The sequence below is a fragment of the Lissotriton helveticus genome, chromosome 5_1 (genome assembly GCF_964261635.1).
Source record: "Lissotriton helveticus chromosome 5_1, aLisHel1.1, whole genome shotgun sequence".
Classification (NCBI taxonomy): domain Eukaryota; kingdom Metazoa; phylum Chordata; class Amphibia; order Caudata; family Salamandridae; genus Lissotriton; species Lissotriton helveticus.
The window spans coordinates 1971892413-1971918944 of NC_136065.1; the positions used below are offsets into that span (position 1 = coordinate 1971892413).

Genomic DNA, 26532 nt, shown 5'->3' on the forward strand with positions numbered 1-26532 from the left:
GCGATCCTTATAAAAAAATCTGCGCCATTCACGATTACACGCACCTGGTTGGACCCTCAGGGCACATATGCGGGAGTCCAGGGGTTGTGGAAAAAACGTAGGTTCACGATAATATCAGTGTACGCCCCACCCAAGCTGCAGGCTCACACACTGAAGGCGGTTGCCACTATCCTACTGGACACGGCTGACACAACTCAGGTAATGGGGGGGGACTTTAATGATGTCATGTGCACCACACAGGATAGATCGGGGACTTCACACCCAATGGGTTCCACAACCGCCCTAGCCCGGCAGATGAATACCCTCGGCCTCACCGACGTATGGCGTTGGCTCCATCCAACACAGGTAGCCTATTCCTTTTACTCCGGGGCACACAAGGTCTTCTCCAGGTTGGATTATGTTTTTATGTCTAGGCAGGATATCACGGTTGGAGACCTAGCAGAATACAAGGCGCGGGGGATCTCCGACCACTCCCCCCTATTAGTGCAGGTGGGACGAGACAAAGGGATGAGGCAGTCACAATGGCGATTAGCGGCGTGGGACATCCAAACCCCGGAAATACTTAAGGGCGTGCGTGCGGACATACGGGTGTACATGGCCGAAAATGAGGGCTCGGTGGACTCTGGTGTTACCCTCTGGGAGGCTATGAAACCAGTCCTAAGAGACCGCATTCAAACCAGGCTGGGAGAGGCTAGGAGGTCGCGCCAGGGTCAGGTAGAGAGTGAAGAGGTCTCTATTTTAAATTTAGAAACGGAGTATCACCAGCACAGGACTGAGGCCCGCCTCAGGAAATTGATTGACGCACAGAGACGTTACAGGGAATTAGTCACGGATGAGGCGCGCACTCAGGCACTGGCGACGTTGCATCGACTATATGATGTCGGTGACAAGTCGGGCAAACTTTTAGCCTGGCTGAGTAGGAGGGAAACTGCAGCGAGATGGGTGGATAAGATCTCGTTAACAGGAAACAGGCAGGTACACACGGATAGAGACATAGCCGAGGCCTTCGCGACCTATTACGAGGACTTCTACAGGGCTAGGGACCTGGGCGACTGTGAGGACGCCCAACGCTACTTAGGTGATGTGGAGCTGCCGACGCTATCCGCGGAGGCTACTGCAGCCCTGGAGGCGGATCTGACGCTGGACGAAATCTCTGAAGCCGTGACGGCGTTGAAACCGGGGAAGACTCCCGGGCCCAATGGCTTCCCGGCTGAATTTTTTAAACGTGCGGCGGATCTGTTACAGCGACACGTGAAAAACCTCTTCACGGACGCATACCAGGCAGGGAGTTTACCCCCGGACCTGGTCTTGGCCACTATTGTCCCAATCTACAAAGAGGGCAAGCCCAAAAACGACTGCTCCTCCTACCGCCCAATTTCCCTCCTGAATACGGAGACGAAGGTACTGGCCACTGTCCTGGCTAGACGGTTACGACAGGTGATATCGGAGTTGGTGCATATGGACCAGTCCGGTTTCCTTCCGGATAGGGCGACCAAATTGAATCTCCGTCGCACCCACAACTGGCTACAGGAGGTCCGTGAGAGGAGTGAACCCCACTGGTTCCTCTCATTGGATGCGGAGAAGGCATTTGATGCAGTCCACTGGCCCTTCCTGATGGAGACCCTCCGACGTTTTGGGATAGGTCCCAAATACATGCAGTGGGTCCGGCTCCTGTATTCTAACCCGAAGGCGAGAGTGCGGATCAATGGAAGGTTGTCCCGTGAGTTCCCCATTGGTAGGGGTACGCGCCAGGGCTGTCCATTATCCCCCCTCCTGTTTACCCTTACGATTGAGATTTTAGCGACACGGATTAGACAGAATCGGGATATCAGAGGTTTTAGATGGGGTACTATTGACGGTACACAGGAAAAAATATCTCTGTATGCCGACGACGTACTATTGTTCGTGACCGACCCGGGCAGGACGATTCCAGCACTGTTCGGGGAGCTAGGCGAATTCGGGGCGAGGGCGGGACACACGATCAATTGGCACAAATCGGTCCTTTATGACCCACACGGCAAAGAGCGTCATGAGTGCCTTCCGGGACAGCTTATTCATACGACGGACGGATTCCAATACCTGGGCGTATATATAACGCTAGATAAGGCACGCTCCTACACTGCAAACGTGGCTAGGATAATGGTGGAAACAAGGTCAGAAATGGACAGATGGAGGCAACTCCCGCTCACCCTATTGGGTCGTGCCGCACTATATAAAATGGTCCTACTACCCAAGTTTCTCTATGCACTCCAGAATGAGTATTATCCCCTACCATTGGCGACTCTGACTAAAATACATGCGGACCTGCGCGCCTTCCTGTGGCTGGGAAAACAACCTCGTGTGGCCCTCACCACGTTGCAGCGCCACCAATATAGCGGGGGTATCTCGCTTCCCAACCTGGAGGCGTACTATTGGGCGGAGCACCTCGCCCCGATCAACGAGTGGCTCCATGCGGCAGCCGATCACCCCACCTATGCGCTGGAAAGGTCTCAATGGTCACACAAATCTATATTGCATTACCTCTATGGGGAAGCGGTAGGCCAGCACTTCCTTCCCGCCACTAAGATAACGTTGACAGCGTGGCGTAGGGCGACGAAAAGAATGGGTTGGGACAAGAGGGTCACTCGTCAGACACCACTATGGTGCTGCAAGTGGCTGGGAGAACTGAATAAACTGAAAGGTTTTAGGAGGTGGGATGACATAGGCATCTCCACGGTAGGGGACGTGATTGCAAAAGGGGAGTTGAAGACCTTCCCGACACTAAAAACAGAATTTGGCCTACACAACACTCAGTACTACAAATACTTACAACTGAAACATGCATGGAACGCACAAAACATTGTACTGGCAGATCTCCCAGACTACGCACCACTGGAGGGTAGACTGCTGCAGGAACAGATACAGGGTGGGGCGATATCCCTAACGTATAAGAATCTAACCAACAATATGCTGGGTGACCTGCAAGCCCTGCGAGATAGATGGGAGGCGGATGTGGGGGACATGGAGGATCTAGACTGGGAACTCGCCCTCATGCACCCCCGGGAGGTAGCTATTAAATCCAGACTCCGCCTCATACAATTCAAAATATTGCACAGATCTTACTTTGATAGGGTACGTCTCTTTAAAATGGGTAGAATACCAGACACAACATGCCTTAGATGCCATCGACACACGGGTGATTTCTTCCATACACTATGGGGATGTGAAATAATTCAAGAATACTGGGAGGAGGTGTTCCGGGAACTGGAGGATGTATTGGAGGTGGCCCTGCCACGTGACCCTAGACTGGCATTGTTGGGTACAATCACAGAGGTGGACCTGCCCCGCCCCTTGACTATCTTTCTGGTACTGGCCTTAGTAGTAGCAAAAAGAGACATCGCACGATGCTGGGGAGCGCCCGGAAAGCCGAACATGGAAGAATGGCGGAGGGGATTAGATCTCTACATGGCGGCGGAGAGAGTTACTTATCGTGCACGGGGCTGCCCCCGAAAATTCAGGAGAATATGGGCTAAATGGAGACAATTCCATGGACTAGATTGAGACCTGTGGACTAGTCAACTGTGGGAGGGGAACACCTGGACGAGATGGTGTGCACAGTGGGGACCCATGAGTGTCATGTGCCTACATTAATACCTGTTCTTGTGTGCGAGATTGTCGGATGAGATATGCCGAGAGAGGGTGGGGACCAGGGGGTGGGGGGGGGTGTGGAGGGGTGGCGGGCGGCTGTTCCTGGGATTCTGTTGGGTTTTGGTTTATTTGTTCTTACTCTTGCTAGTTTGAATGCGAATCTATTACTGCAGAATATGACATGATGTAACTACTGAGAAAAGTTGCGTTCCTGGCGGATAGGGCGGAATGTTGACGCCCTGCCGTCTGTCTACCTTTTTCTTTGGCGGTGATACTGCTGATGCAACAATAAAAAGAATTTAAAAAAAAAAAAAGGAATGCGCCATATCTATCTGACATGGCGCATTCCTGTGCTTTTCACCTGCCCTGGTGCATAATGGGCTGCCGTGTGCCAACGCAGACACCTTTGTACCATGGTGCAAAGGTGCCTGCGTTGCGGAGTTGATTGTTTTTTTGCAGGAAGGGATACATTTTTCCTCTTTCTATGTGTGCTGCAGCACACATAGAAAAAGGAAAAACGAGGTGAAATAAAGATATTTCTCCTCGTTGTGCCTCCCTTACTCCTCTCCTGGGGAGGCGTAAGGTTTTTGGAGCTGCCTCGGAGTTACAATTTCTCGTAATTCTGGGGCAATGTCAAAAAGCCATGGACGTTGCTTGGAACGCCCCCAGCAACACCCATTGCACTACCCTTTAATGCAGAAAACTGTTGAAGAGAACAATATTTACAAGGCAGCATTAAGCCAAAAAAAGTGGCTTAGTTCTGCCTCGTAAAAATGGAGTAGGCTCCTGCACCACGGAACATTTCAAAAAGTTACACACCAGTGGCACAAGGGGCTTATAAATGAGGCGCTGTGACTTTCAACTCAGAACATTTGTTTTACATATTGAAAAACCGCTGTTTTTATGCTACCAGCCAAGCTTGTTTTAAACGCTGTCACTTTAAGTAATACATAAGCGCAGTTAACCTATAGCTTGTGGAAAGGATGCGTGAAGAGTTCTCTATGTTCTTTTCACAATTCTATGTTTGGTGGTATATAGCTTATAAGTAAAACTCACAATAATAATGTTAACTGTCTTCTGTGCTCACAAGACCTGGCACTTGGCTACGTCGATTCAATGGCGAGGTTGGCTGGCTCCCACCCCAGCCCTGTAGGCACCACCCCCATCTCCAAATACAGGACTTTCACGTGCAAACGGGAGAGAAACAAAGCCCCAGACTGAGAGGGACTGGGGCGAGGCCGGGGGGGCGGCTCTTTAAATCCCCCATGCGAGGGAGAGTGGGTGAGAGCACAATTTCACAATTCAGGAGTGGGAGTTAAACAAGTGTGCATTCATACTGGACTGGAATGTTCCAGAGAGAGCCGGGCTCTGTTCCACGGCCAGCCACCGGCGAGCTAATCCGGGCGGCCTCAGGGGAACCTGGCCTCTCTGCAGCCACAACTTCACCTAAAAATCAAATGTCTGCACTCTGTGTCCAGGGAACCAAGCCCCTCGGGTCGGGGGGACTCCCCGCCCCTTCATGCTGCCTACCGTGCAGGGAGAGCGCAGCTCCCTTACGGTCAGTACAGGCTGATGTGCCGGCTCATTTGTTACCTGCACAGAGCCTTCTTTCACACCTGAATGTCCCTGGTAATGGGGGTTTATACACTGGTGCGCCTGCCCCTGTATTACCTGCACAGCCCCCTCCCTCACACCTGAATATCCCCGGTAATGAGGGTTTAAAGACTGGTGCACCCGTCCCTTTGTTACCTGCACTGCCCCTTCTCTCACACCTGGTGCACCTGTTCCTGTTTCACCTGCATGGTACCCTGCCTCACACCTGAATACCACCAGTAATGAAGGTTTATAGACTGGTTCCCCTGTCCCTGTGTTACCTGTACAGTCCTCTATCTCACACCTGGTGCACCCGTCCCAGTGTTACCTGCACAGTCTCCTCTCTATCACCTGAATATCCCCAGTAATGAGGGTTTATAGACTGATGCACCCGTCCCTGTGTTACCTGCACAGCTCCCTCTCTCACACCTGAATATCCACAGTAATGAGGGTTTATAGACGAATGCACCTACCTTAGTGTTACCTGTACGGCCCCCTCTCACACCTGTACGTCTCCGGAAATGTTGGTTTCTAGACTGATGCATCTGTTCCTGTCCCCGCTCACACCTGAATATATAAGGTCATGTCAGTGTATTGATTGGTGCACCTGTCCATGTGTTACCTGCACGGTCTCCTTTCTCACACCTGTATACCCCGGTAATGAGGGTTTACAGTCTGTTGCAGTTGTCCCTGTGTTACCTGCACAGTCCGCTATCACACCTCATGTACCTGATAATGTCTGTCTATCGATTGATGCACAAGGCTATGTTACCTGCACAATGCCCTCTCTCACACCTGAATATCCCTGGTAACGAGGGTTTATAGACTGGTGCACCGGTCTCTGTGTTACCTTCATAGTCCCACCTCACACCTGAATATCCCTGGTAACGAGGGTTTATAGACTGGTACACCTGTCCCTGTGTTCCCTGCACAGGCCTCTCTCTCACACCTGAATATCCCCGGTAATGAGGGTTTACAGTCTGTAGCACTTGTCCCTGTGTTACCTGCACAGTCCACTTTCACACCTCATGTTCCTGATAATGTCCGTCTATCGATTGATGCATGTGGCTAAGTTACTGCACAGTGCCCTCTCTCACACCTGAATATCCCCCTAATGAAGGTTTATAGACTGATGCACCTGCCCCTGTGTTACCTGCAGAGTCCCCTTTCTCACACCTGAATATCACTGGTGATGTCAGTGTATCGACTGATGCACCTGCCACTGTGTTACCTGCAGAGTCCCCTTTCTCACACCTGAATATCACTGGTGATGTCAGTGTATCGACTGGTGCACCTGTGCGTATGTTATCTCTACGGCACCCTCTCTCACACCCAAATACCCCGGTAATGAGGGTTTACAGTCTGGTGCACCTGTCCCTGTGTTACCTGTACAGTCCTCTATCTCACACCTGGTGCGCCTGTCACTGTATTACCTGCACAGCCCCCTCTCTCACACCTGAAAATCCCCGGTAATGGCGGTTTATAGACTGGTGCACCTGACCCTGTATTTCCTGCACCGTCTGCTCTGGCACACCTGGATATCCCCAGTAATGAGGGTTTATAGACCGATGCACCTGTCTCAGTGTTACCTGCACAGCCTCCTCCCTCACACCTGAATATCCCTGGTAATGAGGGTTTCTCGACTGCTGCACCTGTCCCTGTCTCACATGTACAGTCCCCTCTCACACCTGAATATCCCTGGTAATGAGGGTTTATAGAGTGGTGTGCCTGTCACTGTGTTACCTGCATAGCCCACTCTCTCACAGCTGAATACCCACGGTAATGAGGGTTTATAGACTAAAGCACCTACCTTAGTGTTACCTGTACGGCATTCTCTCACACCTGCACGTCTCCGGAAAGGTTGGTTTCTAGACTGATGCATCTGTTCCTGTCCCCTCTCACACCTGTATATCACTGGTAATGTCAGTGTATTGATTGGTGCACATGTCCATAAGTTACCTGTACGGCACCCTCTCTCACACCTGAATACCCCCGGTAATGAGGGTTTACAGTCTGTAGCACTTGCCCCTGTGTTACCTGCAGTCTGCTCTGTCACACCTCATGTTCCTGATAATGTCTGTCTATCGATTGATGTACGTGGCTATGTTATCTGCTCCGTCCCTCTTTTTCACACCTAAATATCTCTGGCAATGAGGGTTTATATACTGATGCACCTGTCCCTATATTACCTGCACAGCCCTCTCTCACACCTGAATTTCCCCAGTAATGAGCGTTTATAGAGTGGTGCACCTGTCGCTGTGTTACCTGCACAGCCCTCTCTCACACCTGAATGTCCCTGGTAATGAGGGTTTATAGACTGATGCACCTGTCCCAGTGTTACCTGCAGATCCCCCTCTCTCACACCTGAATACCCCCGGTAATGAGGGTTTATAGACTGGTGCACATGTCCCAGTGTTACCTGCACTGTCCCCCCTCTCACACCTGAATATCCCTGGTAATGAGGGTTTATAGACTGGTGCACATGTCCCAGTGTTACCTGCACTGTCCCCCCTCTCACACCTGAATATCCCTGGTAATGAGGGTTTATAGATTGATGCACCTGTCCATGTGTTACCTGCACAGTCCCCTCTCTCACACCTGAATATCCCTGGTAATGAGGCTTTATAGAGTGGTGCACCTGTCCCTGTGTTACCTGCACAGTCCCCTCTCTCACACCTGAATATCCCTGGTAATGAGGGTTTATATACTGCTGCACCTGTCCCTCTGTTACCTGCACAGGCCTCTCTCTCTCACCTGAATGTCACTGGTAATGAGGGTTTATAGACTGATGCCCCAGTCCGATGGTTACCTGCACAGCCTCCTTTGTCACACCTGAAATCCCCGGTAATGAGGGTTTATAGACTTATGCACCCGTCCCTGTTTTACCTGCATGATCCCTTCTCTCACACCTGAATATCCCTGGTAATGAGGGTTTGTAGACTGAAGCACCTGTCCCTTTGTTACCTGCATGGTCCCCTCTCTCACACCTGAATACCCCAGTAATGAGGGTTTATAGACTGATGCACCTGTCCCTGTCTTACCTGCACAGTCAGTCCGCTCTTACACCTGAATATCCCTGGTAGTGTTAGTTTCTAGACTGGTGCACCTGTTCCTGTTTTACCTGCATGGTCCCCTCTCTCACACCTGAATACCCCAGTAATGAGGGTTTATAGACTGGTGCACCTCTTCCTGTGTTACCTGTATAGTCCTCTATCTCACACCTGGTAAAGTCTATCTATCTGTACATTGATTCACATGCCAGTGTTATCTGCACAATCTTCTCTCTCTCTCACTTTGTAAAGTCTATCTGGAGGTTGATGCACCTGTATCTTTTACCTGCTCAGCCACCCTCCCTCACACCTGGTAAAGTCTATCTGTAGATGTCTGATCTGTCTCTAGATTGCTGGACCTCTTTCTGTAACCAGCGCAGTCCTCTCTCTCATACCCAGTAAAGTCAATCTGTAGATAGCCGCACCTGTCTCTCCTACATGCACAGTCCTCTCTCTCTCACACCTAGTAAAGTCTATCTGTGGATTGATGCACCTGTCCCTGTTACTTGCGCAGTCCTCTCTCTCACACCTGGTAAAGTCTATCTGTAGATTGCTGCTTCTGTATCTGTTTCCCCGCACAGTCCTCTCTTTCACATCTGGTAAAGTCAATCTTTAGATTATACGCCTGTCCTTGTTTCCTGCACAAGCCTCTCGCTCATACCTGGTAAAGTCTATCTGTTGATTGCCGCACCTGTCCCTGTTTCCTGCACAGGCCTCTTTCTTACACCTGGTAAAGTCTATCTGTAGATTGATTCACCTGTCTCTGTTACCTGTGCAGTCCTCTCTCTCACACCTGGTAAAGTCTATCTGTAGATTGACGCACCTGTCTCTCCTACATGCGCAGTCCTCTCTCTCACACCTGGTAAAGTCATTCTGTAGATTTCCGCACCTGTCCCTGTTACCTGCACAGTCCTCTCTCTTACACCTGGTAAAGTCTATCTGTAGATTGCTGAACCTGTCTCTGTTTCCTGCACAGTCCTCTCTCTCGCACCTGGTAAAGTCTATCTGCAGATCGCCACACCTGTCCCTGTTACCTGCACAGTCCTCTCTCTCTCTCACTTGGTAAAGTCTATCTGTAGATTGATGCACCTGTCAATGTTACCTGCACAGTTTTGTCCCTCATACCTTGTAAAGTCTATCTTTAGGTTGATTCACCTGTCCCTCTTACCTGCGCAGTCCTCTCTCTCACACCTGGTAAAGTCTATCTGAAGATTGACGGGTCAGTCCCTGTTACCTGCACAGTCCTCTCTCTTACACCTGGTAAAGTCAATCTTTAGATTGATGCGCTGTCCCTGTTACCTACACAGTCCTCTCTCTCACACACCTAGTAAAGTCTATCTGTAGATTGCTGCACCTGTCTCTGTTTCCAGCACAGTCCTCTCTCTCGCACCTGGTAAAGTCTATCTGCAGATCGCCACACCTGTCCCTGTTACCTGCACAGTCCTCTCTCTCTCTCACTTGGTAAAGTCTATCTGTAGATTGATGCACCTGTCAATATTACCAGCACAGTTTTGTCCCTCATACCTTGTAAAGTCTATCTGTAGATTGATTCACCTGTCCCTCTTACCTGCGCAGTCCTCTCTCTCACACCTGGTAAAGTCTATCTGAAGATTGACGGGTCAGTCCCTGTTACCTGCACAGTCCTCTCTCTTACACCTGGTAAAGTCTATCTGTAGATTGCTGAACCTGTCTCTGTTTCCTGCACAGTCCTCTCTCTCGCACCTGGTAAAGTCTATCTGCAGATCGCCACACCTGTCCCTGTTACCTGCACAGTCCTCTCTCTCTCTCACTTGGTAAAGTCTATCTGTAGATTGATGCACCTGTCAATGTTACCTGCACAGTTTTGTCCCTCATACCTTGTAAAGTCTATCTGTAGATTGATTCACCTGTCCCTCTTACCTGCGCAGTCCTCTCTCTCACACCTGGTAAAGTCTATCTGAAGATTGACGGGTCAGTCCCTGTTACCTGCACAGTCCTCTCTCTTACACCTGGTAAAGTCTATCTGTAGATTGCCGCACCTGTCCCTGTTACCTGCGGAGTCCTCTCTCTCACACCTAATAAAATCTATCTGTAGATTGATTCACCTGTCCCTGTTACCTGCACAGTCCTCCCCCTCGTGAAACAAATGACCCGATTATGGTCACCCACGTCACTTACGACCACCTCATAGCCTTCCAAACAAGTGAAGTGTTGGTCAGTCAGTAGAGAATACAAACAATCGTTTAGTAGTAAAATACATTGCAGCGGAGCCCAATCGGACCAGCATCCAGGGATGACTGTCGAGGGGACTGACTCCCCAACACTTGGTAACACATAATCATTCTTCCGACAACCCCGAACCACACCCCCAGTGGAAAGTTACCGGCTTGTGCCGTTCATGAACAAAGAAGGCACAGAAGGATGGGCTACCACCTGCGAGATGGGTACACACTATCACTATCTCAATGTTGCCTTGCTAGGTCTTGGCTCCTCCTAAAGTGAGAGCAGGGCTATGGAGAAGGATAGGCATGCAGAGGCAGAATGGCCTATTCATTAGTAAGTCGGACTCCGACCTTGGACATGAGAGAAACAAAATAGCTGAACACAGTCTTCTATGAGGCAAGCAATACAGATAATTGGAGTTCAATCCAGTCACAGTGTAACATGGCCTACGAATTGCGAAATGGAGCCGCAAACGCTAACTTAAGCTTGTAGAGCAAGGAAATCTCAGTGTGGTACCGTAAGCGTGGCGGCTGCTACTATCATAGCCTTATAAATGCTAACCTAACACAACGCAGATGAAAGTACATACATTGCTGAATTCCAACAGACCCTCTTTTTAGCATATATAAGGCTAAACTTTATTAGTGCTATCAGGTAAAGATCTTTACAATTATGAGCAAAAAAGAATAATCACAGTTCACATTTTCTCTTTCTACTAACAGAGCTAAATAATCATGTAGTTGCAAGACATGTTCAGTATTCGTGTCCTTTCAATGACTTAAAAGTCAATAAAACTAAAAAATACCTGAAAAGTGTGGCTGAACAAAACTCGCAAGGTTGTGCGCCAAATAAAAAATCTGAAATGTAAGAGTAACAAACATTGAAACCTTACGAGATACTCAAATGCCGTTTATCTGGCAATGAAAAGTCCTGTGAATGCTCTCACCTCTAATGTAATGAGGTCTGCTGCAAAAAGTCTCAGTCAACCAGAAAAGCCTGTTAGTGCAGGTATAATGACGCAAATAGTTTTATTGACTTTTAAGTCTTTGAAAGGACACGCATGATGAGACCGCCTTTACTAACAAGCACACATTGGTTTGGCGTCTTTAGATGGCACTTTAGAATCGGTTTTCTGTCTGCTCACTTCTTTAGAGATTCGTTTTACACCTCACATGGCCATGTTTTAAACTCTGACTCTGACAAACCTACTGTCACTCTAATTTTTTTGTTGCATCTGACACGGACCACGTATGTTAAAAAATCCCCTCCGATGAATGTTAAGTCTTTACATTGATATGTAGTACCAGTATTGAGTTCGTAATATGCTTTCTAGATTTCCCCTGAAGAAGGGTGCAAACAGCACCCGCAATGCATTGGCATTTGCTACTGACAAGCTTGTAATCCACGCCATTTATAATTTATGAAGTTCAAGCAACAGTGCTCTGAATAAAAGAAGCAATGTACCACGTTGGATGAATCATCTTTTAACAAATGTTTTCCGATTCGGCAGTTTTTCACTTATGGTTTATTTGTAAAATGTTAGTTTGATTGATTTATTAAATTGTGCTAAAAATAATTTTCACTCGGCAGGAGTGAATCAAGGTAGTGCAGATTCTGTCTAGGGCAGGTTGTCCTAGTGTTAATGTTCTACTAAATACTCTAACACAGTCTCATAGTCAGACTGAGTTATAGTCATAGCATAGAACAGTCCTCTTCGTTCAAGATAGGGAACCTTCCCTTCTGAGAAAACCCCCTCAACTTATCCTGTCCAGTGTCTAGGGCAGTGCACCACTCTTCTTTACCCTATTCTAGCACTGGCACCTTAGACAGGGTACCCACGCCCTATTCATCTTCCATGAAGTCCATCCCTATTCTTCTAACTTTCTCTCCAGTACACTGTCCTTCCGTCGGGGAAGCAAATTGTACTGGGCAACTCTACGCACAGTGTTGTCATGGAAAAGAACCTGAAACTCAGGAGCGGAAGGGGAATGAGACTCAATTGCTGTTCAGTTAGACGGGAATGGCTCTTGGGAAGGCCTGATCTCTGAAGGTATTGCTTCCTGCAAAACAGCATCTCTCTCTTCCTCTGTCTATGCCCAACTCACTCGGGCATCAGAGAGGGGAGTGAAGCGAGGTACCCTTTCAGCCTCATGGTCTCCGATGTCTTCAAGTACCCAGCGATCAGAGAGAAGTGGGAGGGGGATCTGGCTGCAGTGCGTGGCATGAATCCAATGCCTCTGACCCTCCACTTTGACTGCGGTCCAGGTGGCAAGAAGGACTTGGAGAGGCCCCTTCCAGCGAGCTCCAGACAACTCTTCCTCTGGAAGTTGTGGATCATTACGAAGTCACCAGGCTGCAGCTGATGCCCGGGCCCCTCAGGTACTGGCCGTAACATCTCCTGAATCTGTTGGTGGATAGAACGTAAACTCATAGAGATAATCCACAAGCAAGCGGTATTCTCTCTCCGAGAAATGTTGGGGCGTGGAACACCCCATACATTTGCAGGGTGGCAAAAAACCATTTCGTATGGGGACAACCCTGTTCTAGAATGCGCTGTCGCCCTGGTGGATAACAAAGCCAAGGGTAGTGCATCTGTCCACTGCAATCCTGTACTTTCCTTTATCTTCGCTAGCTTCAGCTTGAGAGTACCATTGTACTTCTCAACCAAACCTGCTGAATGAGGGTGGTTTGCTGCATGAAACTTCTGATTAATGTGTAGACCATCGCACACCAGTTGGATAACCTTTGAATTGAAGTGACTTCCGTTGTCACTCCAGATCAAACGTGGAAAACCAAACCACGAGAAGAGCTCTTTCAAGAGTGCCTTCGCCGCCGCCAAGGCTGTGTTCTTGTTATTGGGGTAGGCTTCAATCCATTTACTGAACGCACAAACCACAACCAATACATATTTCAAATTATTCACTCGTTCTATTTAGAAGAAATCCATTTGGAGAACCTCAGAAGGGAAGGAAGGCGGTGCAACGTTGCCATTGGGTATGGGGGTGCCCTTTCCACGATTGTGTGTCATACAGATCATACAGTGCTTCACCAGATGAGCGGCTACATTATGGATATTGTCATTCTGCCATAAAGGATCCAGCACCTTACATATTCCTTTTCTGCTAATGTGGGCTGGGCCATGTGCCATAGTGACAACAGGAAGAACATATGCATTAGGCATCATCCGTCTTTGCTTCCCAGACAGATCACTCCAGCACCCATCCTCATCCAAACACCCCGTACTCTCCTGCCATATTGTACTGCGCAGCCTGATCAGCCACCATTCTTTTCTCCTCATTTCCCACATCAGATCTCATCAACACCCTCCCCATTGGTTCTCGTGCTGCTGCCCAATTTCCTTCATCCACTCCACGTACAGGCATCCCAGCACTCAGCAGTACCGGAGATTAAATAGTGGAGGGGGACAGAGCAGATGACGAAACAGGTATCAGCGATAGCAAAGGCTGCAAAGAAGGGGTGAGAGTAGGTGAGACAACATGTATAGGGCCTTCAGACATAACAGGAGAACGCGCTCCCCGCACCTGCAGCTTGCAGAGACTGGGAGGAAGCAGGTGGGGCCGAGGTCAGAGCAGCCGAGCCAGAGACAGGAAGACCATCGATAGCAAGAGCAGAGTCTGGAGGCTGAGACGTTGGAACAATGGGGTACACCCTCTGCGGGGCATAAGGAGGTGGGGATTGGGTATCTAAGAGCTCCTCCACAAAGACATCATCTTCTTCCCGAGCGACATTTATCACTCTCTAAGCGAAACTTCCTATCTGCACATTCTATACCCTTCTCTATTTTCTCTCTATCGTAGGCCATGGCTTTCTGCGTCACTGTCTGCACCTTCCCCCTCCAGGCATCCTTCTCCGCTCTCATACATTGCTGCTTCGCTTCCTTCTGCCACACCTGGAGATTGTCAAACATAGACTACCTACTTCTTATAGCAAACAATTTATCCTGCAGGAAACTCAATTTTCGTTCATCAAATGTACCTGTTGGCTGGCCACTGCATGTATGCATTGTCCCTCGTATACTTATGCCACAGCGTGCTAATTATAATAAGGCCCATACCCTACTTGACGTATACATCGATAATTTGGTGGGCCTTCTGGATGGGGCAGGTTGCCTCTCTTCTAATCTAGCCTCAGTAGAACAACACCGAAATCAAAAACATCCTAATGTACTCAAGGCATCTTAATATAAGACACATGCACTGTCTACACTGTACAAATATAATACCAAACGCCAAATGCCAAGATAATCCGAAAACCGTACTAGGTAGTCCGAAGACTGTACCAAGACAATAAGATAGGCTATAGTCCCATGCCTTTTCAAGAATAGACCAAATTCAACAAGTGGCCTGGCAGAGTGTTCGCAAACATCCTGTATCTCAAAGATCCGCAGACCCACCAAGTTCTAATAAGCTAGGACTCAAGATGGCGCCATATTTATCACAAGACAAAACAAATTCACCTGGTGTACATTGGTCAAGTAAAGTTATTCTCCACTGCCCACTCTTCTGACCAAACTGTCCGATCCAAGGGTTTTGCCTTTTAGGACCTCAGCCAGGGTGGTCACTGGGCGAGGCATCGCCTGATCAGACAGGCGGAGCAACTGCTAGAACTAGGCTCAATCAAGCGGGGATCCCCGATCTGTCCTTCTGACCCAGCACAGCCCCATCCTCTCCACCCGTCCACGGGCGAGAGATGGGCCACTCACCCGATGGAGTTCCAGTTCGGGCGCCAACTGAAGGAAATGACCCGATTAGGGTCACCCAGGTCACTTACGACCACCTCATAGCCTTCTAAACAAGTGAAGAGTCAGTCAGACAGTAGAGAATACAATCAATTGTTAATTAGTAAAATACACTGCAGTGGAGCCCAATCTGACCAGCATCCAGGGATGGCTGTCGAGGTGACTGATTCCCCAACTCTTGGTAATGCATAATCATTCTTCCGACAACCCCCAACCACACCTTCAGTGGAAAGTTACAGACTTAAGCCGTTCATAAACAACCGAGATGGGTACACAATATCACTATCTCAAGGTTGCCTTGCTAGGTCTCGGCTCCTCCTAACGTGGGAGCAGAGCTATGGAGAAGGATAGGCATGCAGAGGCATTAGTAAGTCGGAATCCAACCCTCAACATGAGAGAAAAAAATAGTTGAACACAGTCTTCTGCTGAGGCAAGCAATACAGATAATTGGCGTTCAATATAGTCACAGTGTAACATGGCCTACGAACTGCGGAATGGATCCGCAAACGCCAACTTAAACTTGTATAACAAGTAAAACTAAGTGGGGCACAGTAGGCGTGACGGCTGCTACTAACATAGCCTTATAAATGCTAACCTAACACAACGTTCACAAAGTACATAAATTGCTGAATTCCAACACTGGTAAAGTCTATCTGTAGATTGACACACCTGTCCCTGTTACCTGCACAGTCCTGTCTCACACACCTGGTAAAGTTTTTATCTGTAGATTGCCGCACCTGTCCCTGTTACCTGCACAGTACTCTCTCTCACACCTGGTAAAGTCTGTCTGTAGATTGATTAATCTGTCCCTGTTACCTGTGCAGTCCTCCCCCTCACACCTAGTAAAGTCTATCTGTGGATTGCCGCACCTGTCCCTGTTACTTGCACAGTCCTCTCTCTCACACCTGGTAAAGTCTATCTGTAGGTTGAATCATCTGTCCCTGTTAGATTGACACACCTGTTCCTGTTACCTGCACAGTCCTCTCTCTCTCTCACACCTGGTAAAGTCTAAAGGTAGATTGATTTGTCTGTCCCTGTTACCTGCACAGTACTCTCTCTCACACCTGGTAAAGTCTATCTGTAGATAGATTAATCTGTCCCTGTTACCTGTGCAGTCCTCTCTCTCACACCTGGTAAAGTCTATCTGTAGATTGATTCATCTGTCCCTGTAGCCTGTGCAGTCCTCTCTCTCACACCTGGTAAAGTCTATGTATCTGTAGATTGATGCACCAGTCTCTGTTACCTGCACAGTACTCTCTCACACCTGGTAAAGTCTACCTGTAGATTGCAGTACCTGTCTCTGTTACCTACAAAGTCCTCTCTCTCACACCTGGTCAAGTTTATCTGTGGATTGCCGCGACTCACTGTCAAAATATCGACCTACAAACTATCGACCTACAGGAATATTGATGCAGAAATATCGAAGGCAAGAATATCGACATCCTATCTACAACATGGTAAGTACAAAAATATCGAAAAAAATACATAGATGTTAAAAATATCGATGTTAAAAATATCGGGTTTTTTTCTGTAAAAATGTCAATGTAAAATAAAGTAAATAACTAATAAATAAAACAAACATAATTTAAAATATCAAATAATGTTTACAATTAATAAATAATACATATATAATAATAATACATTAATTAAACATATACATAAAATATATAATATATACATACTTAATAAGTTGTAATAAATATTTTAATAATATATACATTAATAAAAAATATTATTAATTACAAATACATTTACAAACAAAAACATAAATAAAAAGTAAAGAATTAGGTTTAATAAATTAAAAAATATATATATACCTTTAATATTTTTTAAATTAATTATATACTACATTATCTAAATTTATACAAAAAAAATTAAATAACTAAATAAATAAAAATACTATTCAAAATCCATAAGTAAAAAAAAAACAGTAGAAAAACCGTTGTATAGCGTAGAGGTAAAAATTACTATTCCAACTCCAGAGAGTGCAACAGCAGGGAAAACATTGTATAGCGTAGGGGTAAAAATTACTATTCCAACTCCAAAAAGTGCAACTGTAGGGAAAGCGTTGAATAGCGTAGGGGTAAAAATTACTATTCCAACTCCAGGGAGTGCAACAGTAGGGAAAGCGTTGGATAGCGTAGGGCTAAAAATTACTATTCACACTCCAGAGAGTGCAACAGTAGGGAAAACATTGGATAGCGTAGAGGTAAAAATTACTATTCCAACTCCAGAGAGTGCAACAGTAGGGAAAGCATTGGATAGCGTAGGGGTAAAAATTACTATTCCAACTCCAGAGAGTGCAACAGTAGGGAAAGCGTTGGATAGCGTAGGGGTAAAAATTACTATTCCCACTCCGAAGAGTGCAACGGTAGGGAAAGCGTTGGATAGCGTAGGGGTAAAAATTACTATTCCCACTCCAGAGAGTGCAACAGTAGGGAAAGCATTGGATAGCGTAGAAGTTAAATATAACATACTTATAAATAATTGTTGTAAATAAAATATTTTAACATTTTATTTTTAAATAACTCTACATCATTTGCAAATACCCATTAATAATTACTAAAAACATATTTAAAATGTAATAATGAATTAACACTAAATTAACAATAAATACCAATAAATATGAATTAATAAATATAAATTACCAAATAATAAATATTGAACACTAAAATATTTATAAAAACAAAAAACATATTGATAAATAAAAATTGATTAACAATTAAAAACGGTAAACAATACATTTATTTTTAAATAAAAAACATTGTTCATGAAAAATTAATTACCAATTAATAAAATAAATTTCCAATTAATAAAAAGTCATTAACAATTAAAAATATTAATTACCAATTGTAAAAAATTAATTACCAATTAAAAAAACGAATTGCCAATTAAAAAATGTAATTTCCAATTAAAAACCTTAATTACCAATTAAAAAAATTAATTGCCAATTACAAAATGTAATTACAAATTACAAACCTTAAGTACCAATAAACAAAATTAATTAGCAATTAAAATAATTATTTAGCAATTAATAATTAATTAGAAATAAAAAATATCAATACCAATAAAAAATAAATAATTACTTAATTACAATTAAATTACTTCCCACCCAATTCCCCTATAAACCCACAACCCGCTACAGAACTTAAACGCAAAAATTAATTACAATTAAATTACAATTATTAAAAATTAATAATTACTTTACTATAATTAAATTACTTCCCACCCTATTCCCCTATAAACCCACAACCCGCTCCAGTACTAAAACATAAAATTAAATTAAAAATAAAAATTTTAATATACAAAAAATAGTACAAATATAATTTAAAACAAATAAAATACTTTAAAAAAACCATATAACACATACATATAAAATACATAATAAAATACATAACAACAAACAAATATCGATATTAGTAACATCGAAATTAGTAACATCGATATAATTGGTATCGATATTACTAACTTCGATATTACTTACATCAATACAAAATAATTCGATATTACTTACCTTACGGTCGATATTCTGTCCAACGATATTCTTGACCTCGATATTCTTCACCTTCGATATTTAACCGTGATATTAATGTAATTCGATAATTAGGAATCGATATTTTGACTGTGCACCGATTGCCGCACCCACCTGCACAGTCCTCTCTCTCACACCTGGTCAAGTCTACCTGTAGATTGCAGTACCTATCCCTGTTACCTGCACAGGCCCCTGTAACGTTTCTCTAGATTGACACATCTGTCTCTGTTACCTGCTCAACCCCCTCCCTCACACCTTGCGTCCCTGATAAAGTTGGTTTACAGACGATGCACCAGTTCTTGTTACCTGCACTGGACTCTCTCTCTCTCTCTTTCACACCTGGGAAAGTCTCTCTGTAGATTGATGCACCTGTCTCCGGTACCTGCACAGTCCTGTCTCTCTCACACCTGGTAACGTTTATCTGTAGATTGCCACACTATCTCTGTTACCTGCGCAGCCCTCTCTCTCACACCTGGTAAAGTCTATCTGTAGATTGATGCACCTGTCTCTGTTTTCTGCACAGTCCTCTCTCTCACACCTGGTAAAGTCGATCTGTAGATTGCCGCACCTGTCCCTGTTACCTGCGCAGTCCTCTCTCTTACACCTGGTAATTCTATCTGTAGATTGATGCACCTGTCACTGTTACCTGCACAGTCCTCTCCCTCTCTCTCTCTCTCACCTGGTAAAGTCTATCTGTAGATTGACGCACCTGTCTCTCTTAAATGCACAGTCCTCTCTATCACACCTGGTAAAGTCTCTCTGTAGATTGATGCACCGGTCCCTGTTACCTGCGCAGTCCTCTCTCTCGCACCTGGTAAAGTCTATCTGCAGATCGCCACACCTGTCCCTGTTACCTGCACAGTCCTCTCTCTCTGTCACTTGGTAAAGTCTATCTGTAGATTGAGGCACCTGTCAATGTTACCTGCACAGTTTTGTCCCTCATACCTTGTAAAGTCTATCTGTAGATTGAGGCACCTGTCAATGTTACCTGCACAGTTTTGTCCCTCATACCTTGTAAAGTCTATCTGTAGATTGATTCACCTGTCCCTCTTACCTGCGCAGTCCTCTCTCTTACACCTGGTAATTCTATCCGTAGATTGATGCACCTGTCACTGTTACCTGCACAGTCCTCTCACTCTCTCTCTCTCACCTGGTAAAGTCAATCTGTAGATTGACGCACCTGTCTCTCTTAAACGCACAGTCCTCTCTCTCACACCTGGTAAAGTCTATCGGTAGATTGATGCACCTGTCCCTGTTACCTGTGCAGACCTCTCTCTCACACCTGGTAAGGTCTATCTGTGGATTGCTGTGCTTGTCTCTAGATTTCTGCGCCTGTCCCTATTACCCGCACAGGCCCCTGTGACGTTGCTCTAGATTGACACACCTGTTACCTACAGTCTCCGTGTCCCCTCTCTCTGTCCCCTTTTCTCTCCCTGTCTCTTAGAGGTCCGTCGGAGAAGGACACCTTCTGAAATCCAAGCGTCCCGGCACCTGCGGCTACGTCCCGCCCTCTCTGAAAGGTAAGGAGTTCTGCTGTGACGCTGCTTGGACCCCACTCCTGTGAGTATAAAGAGTAAACCCCGGGGGGAGGATTGGGGGGGGGGCGAATTACATTCAATATACAGGGGGGCTCAACGTGCTCGTACGGGAGCAGAGAGGGCACGAGCCAGAGGCACAGAGGACGCCCGCCTGTCTCCAGGTACAGCGGCCTCGGGAAAGCACGAGGGTCACGCACGCAGACAGGGGGCCCGCAGGGACTATGGATGGACAGGGGCAGGGCACAGACAGTGCCTAGTCTGGGGGCCAAACAGATGTTGGCGAAAAACACAAAAGGGGTGTTCACAAGGAGAATGTCGACAGAGACAGAGGCCTCGGGACTCTTCCTGGAATCGAATCGAACCTTCCTGGAAATAGTTAATATCCTTGCAATAACCCCGGGGGCGTGGCGCCTCGATGGGCCCGAAGCCCAGACTGCAGGGAGCGCGTACCTGGCAGGGAAGCGGAGGCCGCGGGGTCTGGGCCTGAAAACAAATCGCTTATGTGTAATGTGCTTTTTCAGTTTATAATGGAAATATTGAGCTGCTGGTCTGGCGCTGTCGCCCCTTAATCTCCCGAGGTGTATTTTAGTCCCTCTCTCTCCACATTGACTTGGGAACTGGGCATTTATTTTGAGTCTTTGTGTCAAGTCCAGAAGGTCCCAAGCAATTGCAATCTTCCACCTTCCACTCAGCAATACCCCTATTTCCCTTCTTCTCCACCTCCTGTCCGTGTTCTCCCCATTTTTTCTCTCAACACTTCTCTTTGCCTCCCCCCTTTTCCTGTTTTCACTCTTCTCCTGGTGTTTCCTTTATGTTCACTTTTTACCCATTTCCTCATGCCCCATTGTTTTCTAGAGGTGGACGAGCCACTGTAAGCTCGAGCCAGGCTCGGGCCTTATGCCTGGCTCTAGTTGAGCTCGTAGTCCTCTTGGAACCTCAAGCCCAAAACAAGCCGAGCTTTATGTGTTGTGACATGGCCTAGTAGATATTGTTGCCGACCATGCACCAGGGGGAACTAGGTTAGAATCCCGGCATTGGCCAAACATACTGTGAATTCCAGCAAATTTCCCTAGACCTAAAAAATAAATTAATCCAACGCAAGGTGGCCAGACACGAAGGTGCACTCGTGAGTCAAAAAGATAAAAGTGTATATATATATATATATATATATATATATATATATCACAGAGAACTTGGTGCTCAAGGGTGAGGGAAGGCCACCTAACAACGCTTTCAAAATCTAATGGTTCCAAAATTCCAAGTTACCCTGAGCACTCCGATATTTTACCAAATAACACTGTTCAAATTCAATAATATTTTCCTGTTCTAGTCTCTTTATTTCCCTCTAACTGCATCAGGGCTTGAAACGTTAGAAGTGGTATTCCCGTAGTCACATCTAATCTTATAACATATCACATTCGGTACAGGGAAGAGTTTCTCAACAAAACGGTTTAGCGAGCCAGCAGGAAAGTTCTCCTTCCAGGTGTTTATCTGGCGTTGACTACAAGGAAACCGCTTTAAACGTTTCAAGCCCTGATGAAGTCAGAGGCGAATACGCCATTATAACGAAACGCGTGTTGGCTGTGTTGATGGCAAAAATACTGTGACTTTTACCGGCTGTATTAATATTAAGAAAATGTGATTTTTACTGATGTGGAGAAGCGTGGGCTTGTGAATGTAATGAAGAGACTGGAACATGAATATATTATTGATATTAGTCAGTGTTATTTTGTACCAAATTTGAGGGCTCACAGAAACTTGGAATTGTGGAACCTAAAAAATAATCAGTATGTCATAGTCTGAGTCTGTTGTGATTGGCTATCTTAAACTGCCAAAACAAATGTGGATTCTGCATGTTTGCTCTGCGAAAGAGATACCTTTGCATTGGCTATATTGCAGTGTGAAACTGGAAAATCTGGAATCAATCCTGGCTTCCCTGCTTGACAAGAAAGTGTGATCCAAGGGAAATACTTAAATTTCACCAAGACTCCATTTTGTTTATTATGACACTTGAGAGCACCTTCAAATAAGTGAATTTAGGGTGTGCAGTGTGCAAAAACCTTGTGTGTTTCATTTAATAGCCTACATCAATGTTTCTTCATCTATATTAAAAAATAAAGGTCAAGTATAGGGTACACATGACAACTTGCCTCATAGTTCACTAAGAGCATTATAATAATAATAATAATCCACATTTGTAAAGCGCACAATCACCCTTAAGGGTCTCTAGGCGCTTAAGCGAGCTATTGCCCAGAGTCACATGGTGCTGGGCTAATCTGCCACCAGTGCCGGGGATCGAACCGTGATCCCCGGATTCCGGAGTCAGTCTGCCCAGCCGCAGCGCCACACCTCTTCCATTGCATTGTCATCAGGGTAGCGTCAGGAATGTTTCTCAGTTCAAGTTTAATAACTCTCATATTTAATAAATGCTTCTCAATGCAGGTATATAGTCTGATGTACTAAGGTGAAACTCATCCGTGTGTCAAAAAATACATCTTTTTGAAGTTTGAAGACACCTTATCATATATCAAACATTATGTTTGTTGCATCATGTGCATGCCAAATATTTTCAAGTCTCGGCTCATGCACATGCATGCTCTTAGAGCCAAGTCAGACCTTTGGCTCGGATCAGCTCAGGCTCAGATCTCCCTGTTAATTTGTTGACTCGCCCACCTCTATCGTTTTCCATTTTTCTCTCTCTGCCCCCTTCCGTCTCCACCTATATCTTTCTCTTGCATCTTCCCTTTCACTCTGTTCCATCCCCTCTCTTTTCTTCCTCTTCCCCCTCTTGTTCTCCACACCTACCCTTCCATTTCTTCCCATGCCTCTCACTTTCTTACTCTTGGTCTCCTCCTTCGCCTCTCTTCCCTCCCTTCTTCCTGTCTCTGTCCCCTCTATCACTCCTCTTGCCTATCCCACTCCTCCTTTTCCCTTCACTCTATATCTCCCCTTGCCCGCTCTTTCCCTTTTTTTTAAATATATCTTTTTCCGTTTTCCTCAAACTTTCTCGATAGGCTTCTTTTCGCTTCTGACTTCCTGACTGACTATTTTGGGTGGAAATGATCTGGTGACTCTGTGCGGGTTTCCAGGAGATACCTGCTGGGCTCAAACTGTTGGTTGGCAATGGGGTCCATTGTCGCAGGGGACCTGGGGTCAAGGCCCAATACCACAGAGGAAACCTGGGATCAGAGGTCAAGTGTGGGACTGGTCCTTTAAAAACAAGAGACCCCAGGTCATAGCTTAATACCAGTCTGCTGCCCTGGGGCAAAGGACAGGGTTGCTGATTGTGAAATGTCACAGGTGTCCTTGGATCTCTGGCTCATAACTAGGACTCCCAGTTTTATGGTACTTATTTTTTAACATTTTCATCTTTATTTATCCATATTTTTTTTGCTATTTTTTTCTATATTTATCCATTTTTATTTTGAGTTTACTGTATAAATAAATGAAGCTACAGTGGGTATTTTTTCTCATTTATTTAAATTTCCATCCCCCCCACCTCTTAATCTGTACAGCTACAGACCTGGCACTCACGATTGACAGTAGGAACAAAAAACATCCAAAGAAGGCCTATTTTCGGTATTAATCTGTATTTAAAAATAAATACGGTCATGAAAATAAATAGTTTTCTGTCTATATTTATCTGTAAAAATCAGTAAAAACTTAAAACTGTGAGCCCTACTAATAACACATGGTGGGTCTGATGTCAGAGGGTCAGGGTTAGACTGATCCAGTATCATCGATGACCTGGGGGGTGAGAGGGTAAGTCTGTGGCAGGCGTACTGTCATAGGTGTCCAGCGAACTGGAGGAAAGGGGGCGTGACTTGGTACGGTACCATGTGGCCAGGGCTTAGAGGGCAGTGATGTGGCCAGTCCACATTACAGGAGGCCCAGAGAGTCAAATGGGTAGGAGGGGCTGTTGCCGTGGCATATGCCACCTGGTGTCTGATGGTGCTGGTCCAACATGCATAGGTGAGTTTGATTCTGAGGTCAGGATGGTTTGGGTGAAATGCCACAGGTTACTTTGGATCAGAGGTCAAGATGGGTCTGATCCAGTGTAACTCTGGCCAGAGGAAGGGGTTGGGCTGGTCCAATAGTACCACAAACTGACAGCATATTACAGACGGTCTGGGGTCATAGGTCAGGGACCAGGCGGCACCAATACAACTCTGCTGACCTGGGGTCAGAGGTAGAGTGGGGCAGTAGGCTTCCAGTTCCTTCTGACACCCTCTGGTCACTAGATGCATATGGAACAGGTGTGGGCACAGATGGAATGGGTAACAGGTACTTACCAAAGCTGGACCCTCAAGGAGCTATTCTGCAGATAAACTCCAGGGACAAGAGAGCGGCAGGCTGGGCGTCACCAGCCCTGACAGTGACCGCTCAACAACAGGCAGGTTTGGTATGACCGGGCTACCTGCATCCAGAGGGAATAGAGAAAGCGATGTCACTCATGGTCAAGGTCACTGGAATTATGTGATTCTGCAGCCACTACAATTTCCATATAATTATGGAATTGTGGCACTTGCCACATAAACCATCATGGGATGCATCATTTGTAAATTTTAATCCAATTTTTTTTTCTAGCTCAAACGAATCGAAAGTTATTAAAAACGCTGCCCTGTGTACTGTTGTGCAGTGACAGACGCTTTGGCGAGCTTAACTGGTTCCCTTTCAGTTGCTGATTGCTGTAATTGGGCATTAAACTAATACTAATGAGGAGTAATTTATGCTTGGACTGTGCTTAACATGTGTAAAAATTACAATACAGTTAAGTATTATAGCTACAGAGTATGGCTCATGATGCCACCTAATTTGCCATTTCTTACCATATAATTCAGTCAACCCCGGTTTATGATTTCGTCTGATGCTGCCTCCTAATTCCAGTAGCTCTGCTCATGTTGAAAAACAGAATGCACTTACAATGGGCGGGAAGCACTGGAGAAAGCTCCAGATTAAGGGGTAATCCCTGACACAGCGATTAGGGGGTGGTGAGGTGCCCGAGGGCCTTGCGGTTACCATTGGGTCCGATGTCTGGCCGCCTCCTCATTTAATGATGCTTTGTTTGAAGCTGTCCAGCGGATCGTTCAGTCCCACCTGGATTCCATCAGCTCACGAGGGGGCAACAGCGAGACGGCCGAGGAGGACCCCGAAACCCTCGATGAGGACGAGGAACCCCCGGACGTGGACCCCGAGCCGCTAAACGAGGAACCCGAGCCAGAGGACGATGATACGTCGGAGGGCGACACACTGCTGGAGACCCCCGGTGAGTCTGGAGACGGAAGCAGCGCCTTGAGTAAAGACCTGTTCGAGGGCGCTGTTTCTGGACACTAATGCATTTTCTGTAAGATTCTGTTATAATTAAGCATCTGCACCCGGCTTGGTTTCTCAAATATATGGGTTTTGTTTGTCACACACTTCAACACTTACCTTGAGTGAGAGCATTTCAAAAGTGAGATACCAGGGGACAAGAGAGCATGACGTCAGTGACAGAGTCCATTAAATCAATGGGGTAACACCCATAAAATCAAAGGACCTGGGTATTAATGATATAAACAAAACAATGGTCCTAGACTATTGATTAGATTGACTTAATCCACAAAACACATTACCAATGACAGCTAGTCGGGTGCGACTCCCTTGAACCTGAACCTGAACTAGGTGAGTTCACGTGTCTTTGGAGGTGGACTAGATACCTAATAGTTTGTAGCCCTTGGGAGATGGGCTCTCACTCGTGTCCCCCCTTTGTATTTACCTGACAGGTGAATCCTAGCCAGCTTGGAGGGAGTCGCACCCGACTAGCTGTCATTGGTAATGTACCCATCAACCCATATGAAATTACATCCAATGAAAATGAACACCTTTTAAAACTTACCCCATTCTCATATCCCAGGTGGCTGATCCAGACAACAAGTGTGATCACGGCCAGGTCTCCCCCATTTCCCCCACGTCCTGATGAAGACCCGCAGCCGAGGAAGCAAAACTCCCTAGAGCACCAGGGTCGAAACGTCGACACTTTTTAATTTATGTGCCTGTACCCCTTTTGCCCCCCTCCACCCCATTGCTTTCCTTGAACAATTTGGACAGGCCTATTTAAGGAGCGGGAATAATACCGCTTGACCGTTGCATTTTGTAAATATTAGAAACGTATATCATTCCTGCTATTGTATTTCTTTCTTTTCACTTGAGCACCCCCTTTTTCACCCTTGACTAAAGCTTTTCTAGTCTTTG

The 26532-nt window shown here is 46.1% G+C and overlaps 1 protein-coding gene across 3 annotated transcripts in view; it reads left to right on the plus strand.

Annotated features, from left to right (window-relative positions):
* Window positions 1-26532, plus strand: part of PPP1R1B (protein phosphatase 1 regulatory inhibitor subunit 1B) — a 350866-nt gene that overhangs the window by 291350 nt on the left and 32984 nt on the right. For all 3 annotated transcript variants that reach the window (XM_078645651.1, XM_078645648.1, XM_078645650.1), the window contains exons 4-5: window positions 20208-20283; window positions 25373-25567. In XM_078645651.1, the coding sequence (XP_078501777.1) occupies window positions 20208-20283; window positions 25373-25567 (271 nt within the window). The remainder of the gene's footprint in view (window positions 1-20207; window positions 20284-25372; window positions 25568-26532) is intronic.